This window comes from Anomaloglossus baeobatrachus, chromosome 6 (assembly GCF_048569485.1).
Source record: "Anomaloglossus baeobatrachus isolate aAnoBae1 chromosome 6, aAnoBae1.hap1, whole genome shotgun sequence".
Lineage (NCBI taxonomy): Eukaryota > Metazoa > Chordata > Amphibia > Anura > Aromobatidae > Anomaloglossus > Anomaloglossus baeobatrachus.
The window spans coordinates 400,245,076-400,258,217 of NC_134358.1; the positions used below are offsets into that span (position 1 = coordinate 400,245,076).

Consider the following 13,142-nt stretch of genomic DNA (forward strand, 5'->3'; position numbering starts at 1 on the left):
AAATATTAGCGCCTTCATAGTCACCCCACAAACGCACCTGTCAGACCACAGCCAACTTCTCCTGTACATAAAATCTACAGAGAAACCATCCACACAAAAGCCACAGCAGAGCAGCCTCTACAACCGACCTCCATCCTATAAATGGTCCAAGACGTCAGAAATAAAATATAAAGAGGCTCCCAACAGACCGGAATTACAAGAGATGCTCCACAACTTCTACAGCTACAAGTACAAGTCAAACCCAGAAGAAGTGAATCAAGCTGCAAAAGACCTCAACAAAATATTCCACACCATGGCCAAATTGTCCGACCTCAAACAAGTCAACTACAAGAGGCCAAAAGAAAAGCAGATCAATGGTTGGTTTGACAAAGAGTGTAAAGCCGTTCGAAAGACCCTGAGAACAGCCTCAAACAATAAACACAGAGACCCCAACAACCCAGACCTGAGGGAAGCCTATGACACCATACAAAAGCAGTACAAAACCATCCTCAGGAGGAAGAAGCAGAGCTACATCTCTACCAAACTTAGCCAACTCCAAGACGCCCTCCAAGACAACTCCTTCTGGGAAATATGGAGCCACATGGACACAAAGAGCAAGAAAAAGACTGATACCCATATCCAAAATGGCAACATCTGGCTCCAGTACTTCAGAGACCTCTACAAAGACATCCCAAAAGAAGGACTAAGCCAAGAGCAGGAAAACATAACATCAAAACTAAAGGCAATGGAAGAGAAAATCAAAAACTTCCAAAACCCACTGGACACACCAATTACATTACAGGAAGTTGCAGAGAAAATCACTTCCATAAAGTGTAAAAAATCTAGTGGTCTGGATGGAATCCCCCCAGAGATGTTGAAGTACAGCCCACCAGAAATTCAAGCTGCAATGGTTAAACTGTTCAACATTGTGCTGAGTGCTGGCTACTTCCCTCGTACCTGGAACCAAGGACTCATTACACCGATCCACAAGAGTGGGGACAGGTATGACCCTGCCAACTACAGAGGCATATGTGTCAGCAGTAACTTGGGAAAACTGTTCAACAGCATCCTAAACAAAAGGATCATCAGTTTCCTTACCGAGCACAATGTCCTGAGCAAAAGCCAAGCAGGGTTCGTGCCAAACCACCGCACCACGGACCACATCTACACCCTGCACAGTCTCATTCAGAGCCACGTCCACAATACAAAGCATGGGAAGATATACGCCTGCTTTGTAGACTTTAAAAAGGCCTTTGACTCAGTGTGGCACCCGGGCTTGTTCTTAAAAATGCTGGAAAGCGGAATAGGAGGAAAGACCTACGATGTCATCAAAAGCTCCTACACCGAGAACCTCTGCAGCGTGAGTGTGAACGGTAGAAGAACGGCTTATTTCCAGCAGAGCCGAGGAGTCAGACAGGGCTGCAGCCTAAGTCCAACGCTCTTCAATATTTACATCAATGAGCTGGCTGCTGCTCTGGAATCTTCACCTGCTCCAGGTCTCACACTCCATGACGCCCAGGTGAAATTCTTGCTCTATGCAGATGACCTACTGCTGGTGTCACCAACCGAGAAAGGTCTCCAAGACAACCTACAAATTTTGGAGAAATTCAGCTCCACATGGGCACTACCGATCAATCTAAAGAAAACCAACATCATGGTGTTCCAGAAGAGAAAAAGAAGATTTGACCAGCATCCTTCATTTGTCGTAAACGGCTGCACTCTAACAGGAACAGACAAATACACCTACTTGGGCCTGGAAATTCACCAGTCAGGGAGCTTTAAACAAGCCATAGAGACCCTGAAAAACAAGGCCTGCAAAACCTTTTATGCCATCCGAAGGAAATTGTATCATCTGAAGCCACCAGTGAGGGTCTGGCTAAAAATCTTCGATTCCATCATTGCCCCAATCCTCCTGTATGGCAGCGAAGTCTGGGGCCCTCACACTTACCCAGATTGGTCAAGGTGGGATTCCAGCCCAACAGAAATATTCCACCTGGAATTCTGTAAGCACCTTCTCCAGGTCCATCGAAGCACCTCCAACAGCGCCTGTCGAGCTGAGCTGGGCAGATTCCCTCTACACCTAGCAGCTCTGAAGAGGTCACTATCATTTCAGGCTCACCTACAGAGTAGCAATCCAAGCTCCCATCACCACAAAGCTCTGATACATATACGTGGGCCAGATGAACCAGGACCCCTGGCACAGCTCTCCCAAACCCAACTGGACAAAATAACCAATCACAGCAGCCTGACAAGAACCAGAATCAGGAAGATGGTAGACGAGGGCCAGGAGAGGTATGTCAGTGACTGGAGGACCGACATCAACACCTCACAGAAACTGACCACGTACCAGAGTCTACAGAGAGACTACAGACTGGCCCCGTACCTGGAGAAAATCCCGGACCCCAGAGACCGCAGGACCCTGAGCCGATATAGACTCAGTGCCCACAGTCTAGCCATCGAATCCGGTCGACACAAGCAGAGCTACAAGCCAAGGGAGGACAGACTGTGCCAACACTGTGACCTGGAGGCCCTGGAGGATGAAACCCACTTCCTGCTACACTGCACCAAGTACTCAGCAGTGAGGGACACTCACTTCAGGAGACTCTCCCATCTCTTCCCGGATTTCAGCTCCATGAAGGAGGAAGAGAAAATATATATCCTGCTGGGGGAAGAAGAGAGCGCAGTGGAGATAGCAGCGCGGTATGTGAGCGAATGTCATAGACTTCGAGAAAGAGAACTATGATAAGCCATGGACTTCCATAGCCCCCCATCCCAGATGTGGCCCCCCAATCCCCACCCTGGATATGCCCCATCCACCGTTACCACAGTCCCCACCGTGGATATGCCCCATCATAAGCCATGGACTTCCATAGCCCCCATCCTAGAAGTGCCCCCACAGTCCCCACCCTGGATGTGCCCCATCCATCCTTCCTACAATCCCCACCCACCATCCCCACAGCCCCAGGCCCTAATGTACACTTGCTTTGGCAAAACTAATTTGTATTTGGTCCTGCCAATAAAGCTTATTTGATTTGATTTGATTTGATATATATATATGTATATGTATGTATATATATATGTATGTATATATATATATGTATATGTATGTGTATATATATATGTATATGTATGTATATATATGTATGTGTATATATATATATATATATATATATATATATGTGTATATATATGTATGTGTGTGTATGTATGTGTATATATATATATATATATATATATATATATATGTATGTATGTATGTATGTATGTATGTGTATGTATGTGTATATATATATATATATATATAATTTATTTGTATTGCAAAGCACCCTACCATTCTCTAGAAGTGACGGTAACATCTCACCTTCTCCCCTTCTCTGCACAATGATCAGCACAGATGGAGTATCCCTCATCAGTCATTGGGCGTCTCTGGTATACAGGTTCCTATGGCACTTGCGACTGCCGTAAAGCATTAGCTGAGGGGAGATGGTCATCCCCGTAATCACATAGAGAACAGAGAATAAAAAGAAATATACTCTTAGAAAATGAAGACAGATTACAGAAAAGGAAGATGTCAGGTTTATTCATTAGAATCTAGTGATTTTTTTTTTTAAGCTTTTCATTGATTTATTGAAGGAACGTTTCTGTCAGTATGGATTTTAACATATTAAATAGATGTTGAAGGTTTTGATCCTCTATTATTTAAACTATTGAGAATCAATGTTCTTTTAAAATGAACAATAAATTCTATCAATCTGACATTTCAGGTGGTCAATTATTCAGAATCATGAAGACCTGGCACTTCAATATGCTGAAGGCTCTGGATTTTATATCACAGAAAAAGTAAGTAACCTTTATGTCTTTGTGCGATTTATGTTTATGTCTTTAGCGATTTGTCTGATAACTTAAGGATATCATTTCAGAATGACTTTGTCCTCAGAAAAGTTTTATTGTTTGCCCTTTACATCCCCATATTTTAACTTGCTTTTGACCCTTTAGTTTTACCGATGCAGCTTTTATTTATTTTATGTATTTTGTTTATATATTATTTTTTCTCTGTATCTTAGAATTAGCACAAGTAGGTTATTCTTTTTTTTTTTTTTTTTAATGTTTAAAAAAACATTCGCATCAATTCATTAATACTGGCTTAGTCATGAGCCGTCTTCCCACCCATGCTGCACCCATATTGGCGAAACTGGTGCGTAAATTGTAAAGGTCGCAATATTTTTTCACAACTTTCCAGATGCAGAAAAATATTGTAACGAAGTGTTTTACCCCAGAATCGTATAAAAGGAATCTGTCACCTCAAAAAACACTATTTACCTTTAAGATATATAGTTAACCTGTTGGTAATTAGTGTTACAAAGCTGCCAGGCTGCCTTAGGGCTAGGACACACGGCAAGTAATACGGGCCAATGGAATGTAATAATAAAATCGCATTCCACTCGGACCCATGTTACTCTATGGAGCCGTTCCCATCTGCAATTTTTGCTCAGCCTTACTCGGACCGAGAAAACAATCACAGCATGCTGGAGGTGGAATTCGATCCTTATTCACTTGCACCAATACAAGTCTATGTGTGCAAGAGAAACATCGCACTGCACTCGCATTACCCTGGAGTGCAGTGCGATATACGCCTCAGCTGATAATGGAGGAGATGGGGAGATTAGTCCCTCCCTCTCCTCCGCGGCTGTGGTCCGATCGCAGGATTGGATCACATTATAATGACACTTGGCTCATGCTTGCAGGAGAGAGGAAGCCAAGGGTCATTAGGCTATCACATCCAATTCCATATGCTTGTGTGTCCCCAGCCTTACTGAATGTGCAGCTTTTGGGAGGAAATTAACTTGTTTCTTCCCATGAGCTGCTGGCTTGCAGTTTTGAGGGGTGTGCACGGAGTGACTACAGTAGACTAATACTGTCACTGTGAGGTATAGTGAGCAGTGCTGTGAGCAATGACTAGAATTGATCCATGCACACCTCCATGACTGAAAGCTAGCAGCTCCTGGGAAGAGATGTTTAAAATCGTGTTTTTTGAGGGGACAGTTTCCTTTTAATGAATCCGACCCATTTTTTAATAATTTCCACTTTTTTCTTCCCCTAGGGGATTTGAATTGTATTATGTACTATGATATTGCAGTATACAGTAGAAATACAGATTACCTATGAATGTAGTGGATTGGGTATCAAGTTTAACCCCTTCACCACCCAGCGATTTTTTTTTTTTTCAGATTTTCATTTTTTCGCTTTCTTCCAAGAGCCATAACTTTATTTTTCTGTCAATATTGCCATATGAGCGCTTGTTGTGATTTTGAATGACACCATTCATTCTGCCAGTATGCAGTATGATTCCCAAGGTCAGTAAGAGTTCGTAGATAACAAATGTGTAGGTTTTTTTTAAAAAATAATCTGAAATTTGTCAAGAAAAAGAATTGCCCTTTTGTTGCCATTTTCTCAGACCTGTCGCGCTCTCACTTTTCAATACCTGGGTCTGTGTGACGGCTCATTTTTAACTATACCATTTTGGACAGACGCGATGTTTTGATCACCTCTTACTGCATTTTATTGCAAAGTTGTGTCTACTTAAAACAAAAAATGATTTTGTTTTTATTTTTTTATCTTGTTACGCCCTTTACCGATCAAATTAATTTATTTTATATTTTGATAGTTCAGGCATCAATGAACGCGGTGATTCTTTCATTTTTAATGTAACAAATAGGGGGTGATTTGAACTTTTTTTTTAAATATTTTTTAAAACATTTTTTTCCTTATACACGTTTTATTGTTTTTACTAGTCCTCTTAGGTAACCTGACGCTGATACAATCCGACTGCTTCTGCTGTACAGAGTGGTGCTTCAGCAGAAATTCTGATCTCCTATGAATGCCGGCACCCCGCGCCTGTTAGCTGCGCATGTTGGCTGATCAGATCACCTGACGTGCTGGGAAACATGATTAAGGCTATGTGCCCATGTTGTGTTTTTATGTGCAGAAAATCTGCACATAAAATGCATGTTTTGGCAGAAAAAAAAATAGCTGAAAAAATTAGCATTTTTTTTTATTGCGTTTGCGTGTTTTTTCACATGCTTTTTTTTGTGTGCGTTTTAGTCATGGCAATCTCGGGGGTTCCTGCTCTGTATCCCCACAAATGCCGATTGGTCACTGGCTGATCTTACAACTTGGACCCGGCTCTCACTGCTCAGAGTAGTTTCCACGCCGCTCACGGCAGTTTAACCCCTTGAATGCTGTGATTAGTTAGATTGCAGCATTCAATAGGCAGGGAGAGGAATCGCTTACCTGTCCCTGGCGATCGGGTCCCTGTAATATGATCACAGGGACCTGATCGCTGCCATGATAACCCTGGGTCTTCACCATGACGATCCTGGATTACTGAGGTATGGATCATCTCACAGACCACCGGAGTTCCCTGCATCAAGGTCCCATGGTAAAGACCGCGATATGATAAAATGTCTGCTGACACTGGCTATGTGGCCTAGATGCAGGGATGCCCGGTGACGTCACATGGTGAACCCAGTTTATGCCGGTGGATCTGCAGAAAACCCCGGTGATCCGCCGGCATGAACTCTATTCACCTTGTGCTGTCACTGAAATTTCCTGCAGCAAGGTCCCTCGGTAAAGACCGAGAGATGAGGAATTAGCTGCAGGGAACCAGAGTAAGATCAAAAAAGCACAAAAAAACGCACAAAAAAAGCAACGTGGCCATTACAAATGCGTTTTTTTCCTGCGTTTTTCACTGACTCCATTGAAGTCAATTGGTGAAAAAAACAGGAACAATTGATATGCTGCTTCTTAGAAGCAAGGAATAAAGCAACGTGGGCACTCCTGACACGCTCCCTTTAAGTAGCGATGTGTAATATATTCATCAAGGGCCATATGCTTTAGTTACATGTTTATGTATGCAGCTCCGCTTCTATTTTCACAATACATCCCTCTATCAAATGCACTATATTCCTATCCAATCTATTACTAGTTAATGTCAAAAGGGTAATATTCAGGGCAGCAAATCCTTCTTTAATTAGTTTGCTTCATATTTGCTTTTATCTGCAGTGTTTGCTCTGATTAAACTGTGAAATACATTTTTCCAGCCAACTGCATGAATGTGTTCAAGGTAAACATAGGAAAAGGAACTTGTGGTCCGCTCTGGTTAGGAAATGTTGTTTTTCCACAGATAATGAGGGCAGTCACGTCATCATTTTCTGGAATTTATAATTTCTTATGCTGCTCTGGTGTGTTTACTTTAACAGTTCTTTTCAGGTTATTTTTTTTTTTTTTTTTTTTGCATAGATCTATGTTATTAATGTCTTTAGAAAGCCTGTGTTCTGAAAATGGCAACATGCGTTCCAAAAGCTTTTCCATTAATTACCAAAATCTCTCCTGCTGTGTAAGACACTTTTTGGGTAATGGATGGACATTAGAAAATTGTTCAAAATCCAAGTTCATAACATAGTTAACCTTTTCACGACCTATGACGTACATTTTCGTTGTAGGTTGCGATTTTTGTGCTGAGGCTAACTTCAGAACCACAAAATATACTGTATATGCTCGAGTATAAGCCGACCCGAGAATTAGCCGAGGTCCCAAATTTTACCACAAAAAAACTGGGAAAACTTATTAACTCGAGTATTAGCCTAGGATAGAAAATGCAACAGCTACTGGTAAATTTCAAAAATAAAACAAATAAATGTAATGTGCCCCATCCTTGTTTCCTCCTTGTAGTAATGTGCCTGTCCTTGTCCACCATCCTGTAGTAATGTGCCTGTCCTTGTCCTCTCTTGTAGTAATGTGTCCATCCTTGTCCCCCTTTGAAGTAGTGTGCCCATCCTTGTCCCCCCTTGTAGAAACATGCCCATCCTTGTCCCCCCTTGTAGTAATGTGTCTATCCTTGTCCCCACTTGTAGTAATGTGCCCCATCCATCCTTGTGCCCTGTAGTAATGTGCCCATCGTTTAGTAATTTCCTCATCCTGTCCCCTTCTTGTCCTCTTTTATGCAGTCGTTTATATACACACACACACACACACACACACACACACACACACATTTTTTTTTCTCACCTGTCCTCTGTTCCTGCGATGGCCTCTGACCTTCTTCTTGCTTACTGCAGGCACATAGATCCCTCCATTATCACCTCCTCTGTACGGGGCCGCCGCTGCTGGCAGCACTTTACTGCAATTGAATGCTTTGTGGCGCTGCAAAGCATTCAATTGCAATAAAGCGATGACTGCAGACAGCAGCGGCGGCCCCGTTCACCAGACGTGATCATGAAAGGGTGTATGTGAAGAAGTAGGTAAGAGGACACCGCAGGAACGAAGGACAAGTGAGAATAATTTTTTGTGGTAACTTCACTAGAGTATAAGCCGAGGGGGGGGCGTTTTCAGCATAAAAAATGAATTGAAAAACTCGGCTTATACTACATATACATATATATATATATATATATATATATATATATATATATATATATATATATATATATATATATATATATATATATATATAACAATTTTGCATAGCGCCATCAATGGATAAATAAAAAAGGTTACGGGCTTCAGATAATGGTGACACAAACAACACAACCATTAATGTCTAAACTACTCGTAACAAAAGTGAGTACACCCCTGTGGAGTGGAGATGGCCATATTGTGCCCAAAGTGTCAATATATTGTGTGGCCAACTTCCATTTGAGGATGCCCCACTTGGCTAGTCCACGTTTCTTTAGCAACGTAGTGATCATCTAGGTGTGCGCGGGGTCCTTATATTGGAATATGAAGGGAGGGGTTTCAGATTTTGTTTCTGTATATCACAGTACATGTTGATACAAGTAAAATATATCTTTGTACCGTGTTAGCCAGTAGAGATAAAAAAAAATTGTTTAAAAGAACTGAAGTCCTCAGTGGTTGATACCTTTTAATGGCTAACTGAAAAGATGGTAATAATTGCAAGCTTTCGAGACAAATGTGTTATACCATGCCTGATGAAGAGACCTGAGTAGTCTCGAAAGCTTGCAATTATTACAGTACATGTTGACATTCATGGTTCTTTCATTGAACTGGAGCTCTACACAGCTGGCTGTACTCATGCAGCCCCAAACCATGACACTCCCACCACCATGCTTGATTGTAGGCAAGATACACATCTCTTTGTACTCACCTGATTGCCACCACACACTCTTGACACCATCTGAACCAAATAAGATTGTCTTGTTCTCATCAGACCACATGAAATATTTTCATTAATCTATGTCCTTACTCTGCTTGTGTTCAGCAAACTGTTTGCTTTCCTGAGCATCATCTTTAGAGGAGGCTTCCTTCAGGGATGACAGCCATGCAGACCAATTTGATGCAGTATGCAGCATAAGATCTAAGTACTGACAGGCAGACCACCACCCCTGTTACCTCTGCATCAATGATGGCAGCACTCATACTTCTATTTTGAAAAGACAATCTCTCGATATAACGCTGAACATGTGCGCTCAACTTCTTTGAATGAACATGACGAGGCCTGTTCTGAATGTAACCTGTCAAGTCTCTGTATGGTCTTTGCCACCGTGCTGCAGCTCCGTTTTAGGGTGATGACAATCTTTTTATAGCCTAGGCCATATTTATGTAGTACAACAATACTTTTTTTTTCACATCCCTAGGGAATTCTTTGCCATGAGGAGCCATGTTGAACTTTCAGTGACCAGTATATGAGTGTGTGAGCGATAACACCAAATGTAACACTCCTGCTCCCCACTCACACCTGACACCTTGTAACACTAATGAATCACATGACACCAGTAGAGAAAATGGATAATTGGGCACAATTTGGCCATTGTCACTTAGGGGTGTACTCACCCTTGTTCTCAGTAGTTTTGACATTAATGGCTGTGTGTTGAGTTATTTAGAGGGCACACCAGATTACACTGTTACTTTACAAGCTGTACACTGATTATCAAAGTGTCTTATCTTCAGTGTTGTCCCATTAAAAAGGTATAATAAAAAAATTACAAAATCTCCAGTCATTGTCAGTGGGACTGCCTGAACTAACCAAATTCTGTACTATGCTTCCTCCAGTAGTCCCATAGACAATGAACGGAGTGAATGCTGAGCTTGTGTACTTCTGCTCTGTCTGTCTAGTGCTACTCATTGGATGTAATCATCCTATAGGCAGAAGTCTAAACCTTTAATTTACATGACTAAGGATATTATACAAACCAGAGTCTCCGAAAGGAAAACTACCCATCTGTTCTTGGTTTATTGAAAATAGCTGCGTGACTCACTACAACAGCTATCGATTCTCGCAAAGAGGATCCCTACCCCCTAGATCCACTGTTTCACACTACAGGAGCTTTATTTTGCTGATCCTACATGCACACCTTTGCTCCATTCATCTGCTATTGGACTACTTGAGACAGACCAGTCCAGCATTGAGACCCCCAGTGATTATCAAGTTATTACCTGTACTTTACATTTTATGGTAAAAAAAAATAACCATTATATATAATGCAGTTTTCAGAATTCAGACACCTAGAGATGGCCCTATACAATGCAGTGCTCAACTAAAAAGAAAAAAGAAGGTTCCGATAAATCAGTTGCTGTGTTTTTTCAACACGATGCACACAATTCATGAATTAGTTGCAAAATATTATCTTAAACTAATTTTTTTTTTTTACTTTTTGATGCTGAAAGTCGCAACGTAGCACAAAAATTGTGAAAAAAAATCCTGTCATGCTCCAAAATGGATGAAGTTGTACCAAATTTTGTGACTTTGTAAAAAGTCGGAATTATTGAATCAGGCAAAACATCTGGAATCACTATACTCCGCCAACAAACAAAAATATAGACAAACACATAAAATAGGGCACAAATATAAATAGATTTGGTGCAAACAAAAACAAGTGCAAAACAAAACACAAAACCTGATGAAAAACTGGTGCAACGATGGTGATAAATCGGGGCCAAAATCTTCCTCTAGTGTGTTGAGGAATACAATGGGGCAGATTTATTACTGCTGTTTTTACAATAAAATTCAAGTTTTATTTGTGCAAATTTTTTAACATATCAATTAGACTAATGTGCTAATGACGTGCACCTAAAGGGGTTGTTCAATACTTGGCTGCACTCACTTCCTGTTGATTACTCCTGCGTATGAAGCCACATGGAGAAGACTGTGGGGTTCACTTGACGTCACAACATCACGTGAGCATCAACGGCATGGAAGTTGAGTATACAGTAGGCTTTGTTATTTTAATTGGTGGAAACGTGGAATATAAAGGACACTGCATCTATCATGTACCAAACCTGTCAGACAGTGTGTGCACTACTGTTTACTGCTTATTCTTTGCTCTCAAAGTGTTGACAGCATTAGTAAATTAACCTCATTATCTCGCTCTGAAAACACATCAATATAATGACATTTAGACAAAGCTGTTCTGGCAGATCTACCAAGATTTGAGTTTATACATCAGTCTAAAAAAAGATCATTGGAGCAAATTGCAGTACCGTACATTTATTGAAAGGTGTACATCACGTACTGTGGCACAGTATTGGACTATTCTAATATTAGAAAATAAAATCTACACTTCTAACCATTGAAGGTGCAGCTTTGCTCCAAAGTCTGTGACAATTCGTGGTGTAAAGCTTAGGCTGGGTTGATTCAAATAGCATTTGATACTCTGATCAGTAGCTCTGGGCCAATGGGTCGATGCCCGGCTCTAAGTGAGCAGCTCAAAAGCACCAGGTGACGTGTCGAACTCTGCAGTGTGAACAGGGTCAGAAGGCGCCATGACACCTGGTGAGCTTAGAGATGAACACCGTTTGACAATGTCCATAGCCCTACAAAACGGGAATTGGGCATGTGCACCAACGGGTTCTTTGACTATAATGATGCAGATGGAGTCAGCGTGTGGTCTGTTATGCATCATTATCGGCCATATATGCCTATTGAAGGTGGGCAGCAAGACACAGTTGTCTACTTCTTGGTGCACATCTCAGCTAGACATATACGACCAAAAAGGATGCACGACAGAGCATACTATGACTTTGTCTACATCATTATAGTCAATGGACCCGTCAGCACATATACCCGATTCCCGTTTTGTTGGGGTATAAACATTGTCACACGGTGTTCATCTCTAAGCTCACCATGTGTCATCACGCCTTCTGACCCTGTTCGCACTGCAGAGTCCGGCAGTCACCTGGTGCTTTTGAGTTGCTCACTTAGAGCTGGGCATCAGCCTGTTGTGTGCTAACTAATGATCGGTCTAGCAGGATTTAATTTCTGCTGGCATGTGAATTGCTCCTAGGGTCATGAGTTTCTGGAGACCTATCACGGCTGCCTCCATGCTTTAAAAGATGGAGGAATCTTCTCCATGCCGATAATAGCTTTTGCGATTCCAGTCTATGTGCATGGTTATCTAGCTTCTAGTGAACTGCTGTATGCTATTGTGATGTGTTGTGGAAATACTCTTGTTGTTTGATTATTTCCTTCCTTTTCTTTATTTCCTCCTGAGCACGTTTTGTCTATACCTCTGTGAGAGATTGCTGGGAGTCTGAGTTTATTTCCCCCCAGTCTTTCTGTGTGGGATTTACCACTCAAGTCCCAGCTCTCACCCGGTTTGGGGGCGAGGCGGTATTAGACCTATGGCTGTTCAGGAGCCAGGGCTATGCTGGCGGTCCATACCTCTTCACCCTCAGAAGTACTTCTGGAATAAGAGACAGTTAGGCCCTCCTAGCCTGAGAGCTAGTTTAGCAGAACTGATTCCCAGTTACTACGTAAGCCCCGAAAGAGTCACTAAATGTAGACGCTATGAGAACCCAGCCTTAAAGAGGTTGTCTGTCCTTAGTGACAGCACTTTTGTGTATCCTCAAATCTCACGCATTGTGCAAGTTAATTGAGTAGGGTCGGATCTGTCTAGTCTGAATGAGGCCGGAAATATTCAAATCGCAAACTTGCGCTTATATGACTGGCAGCACCTGGCATCGGAGAATCCTCAGAGAGGAGTGTGCGTTCATTGTGGATTCACAAGTCTGCAGTCACGTAGAGTTGAGGAGGAGGTGTGTGTTTATATGTCAAATCATACCTAAAACCAGTCCAACATGATAATATATGTGAGGGTAATGAAAATGTAGAGACCCTGTGGGTGGAGATAAGGGGACCAGGAGAAAGA

The 13,142-nt window shown here is 41.8% G+C and overlaps 1 protein-coding gene across 2 annotated transcripts in view; it reads left to right on the forward strand.

The window, feature by feature from the left end:
* ELMO1 (engulfment and cell motility 1) overlaps positions 1-13,142 on the forward strand; it is a 512,012-nt gene that overhangs the window by 125,197 nt on the left and 373,673 nt on the right. For both annotated transcript variants that reach the window (XM_075315126.1, XM_075315127.1), the window contains exon 5: positions 3,744-3,819. In XM_075315126.1, coding sequence (XP_075171241.1) covers positions 3,744-3,819 — 76 coding nt within the window. The remainder of the gene's footprint in view (positions 1-3,743; positions 3,820-13,142) is intronic.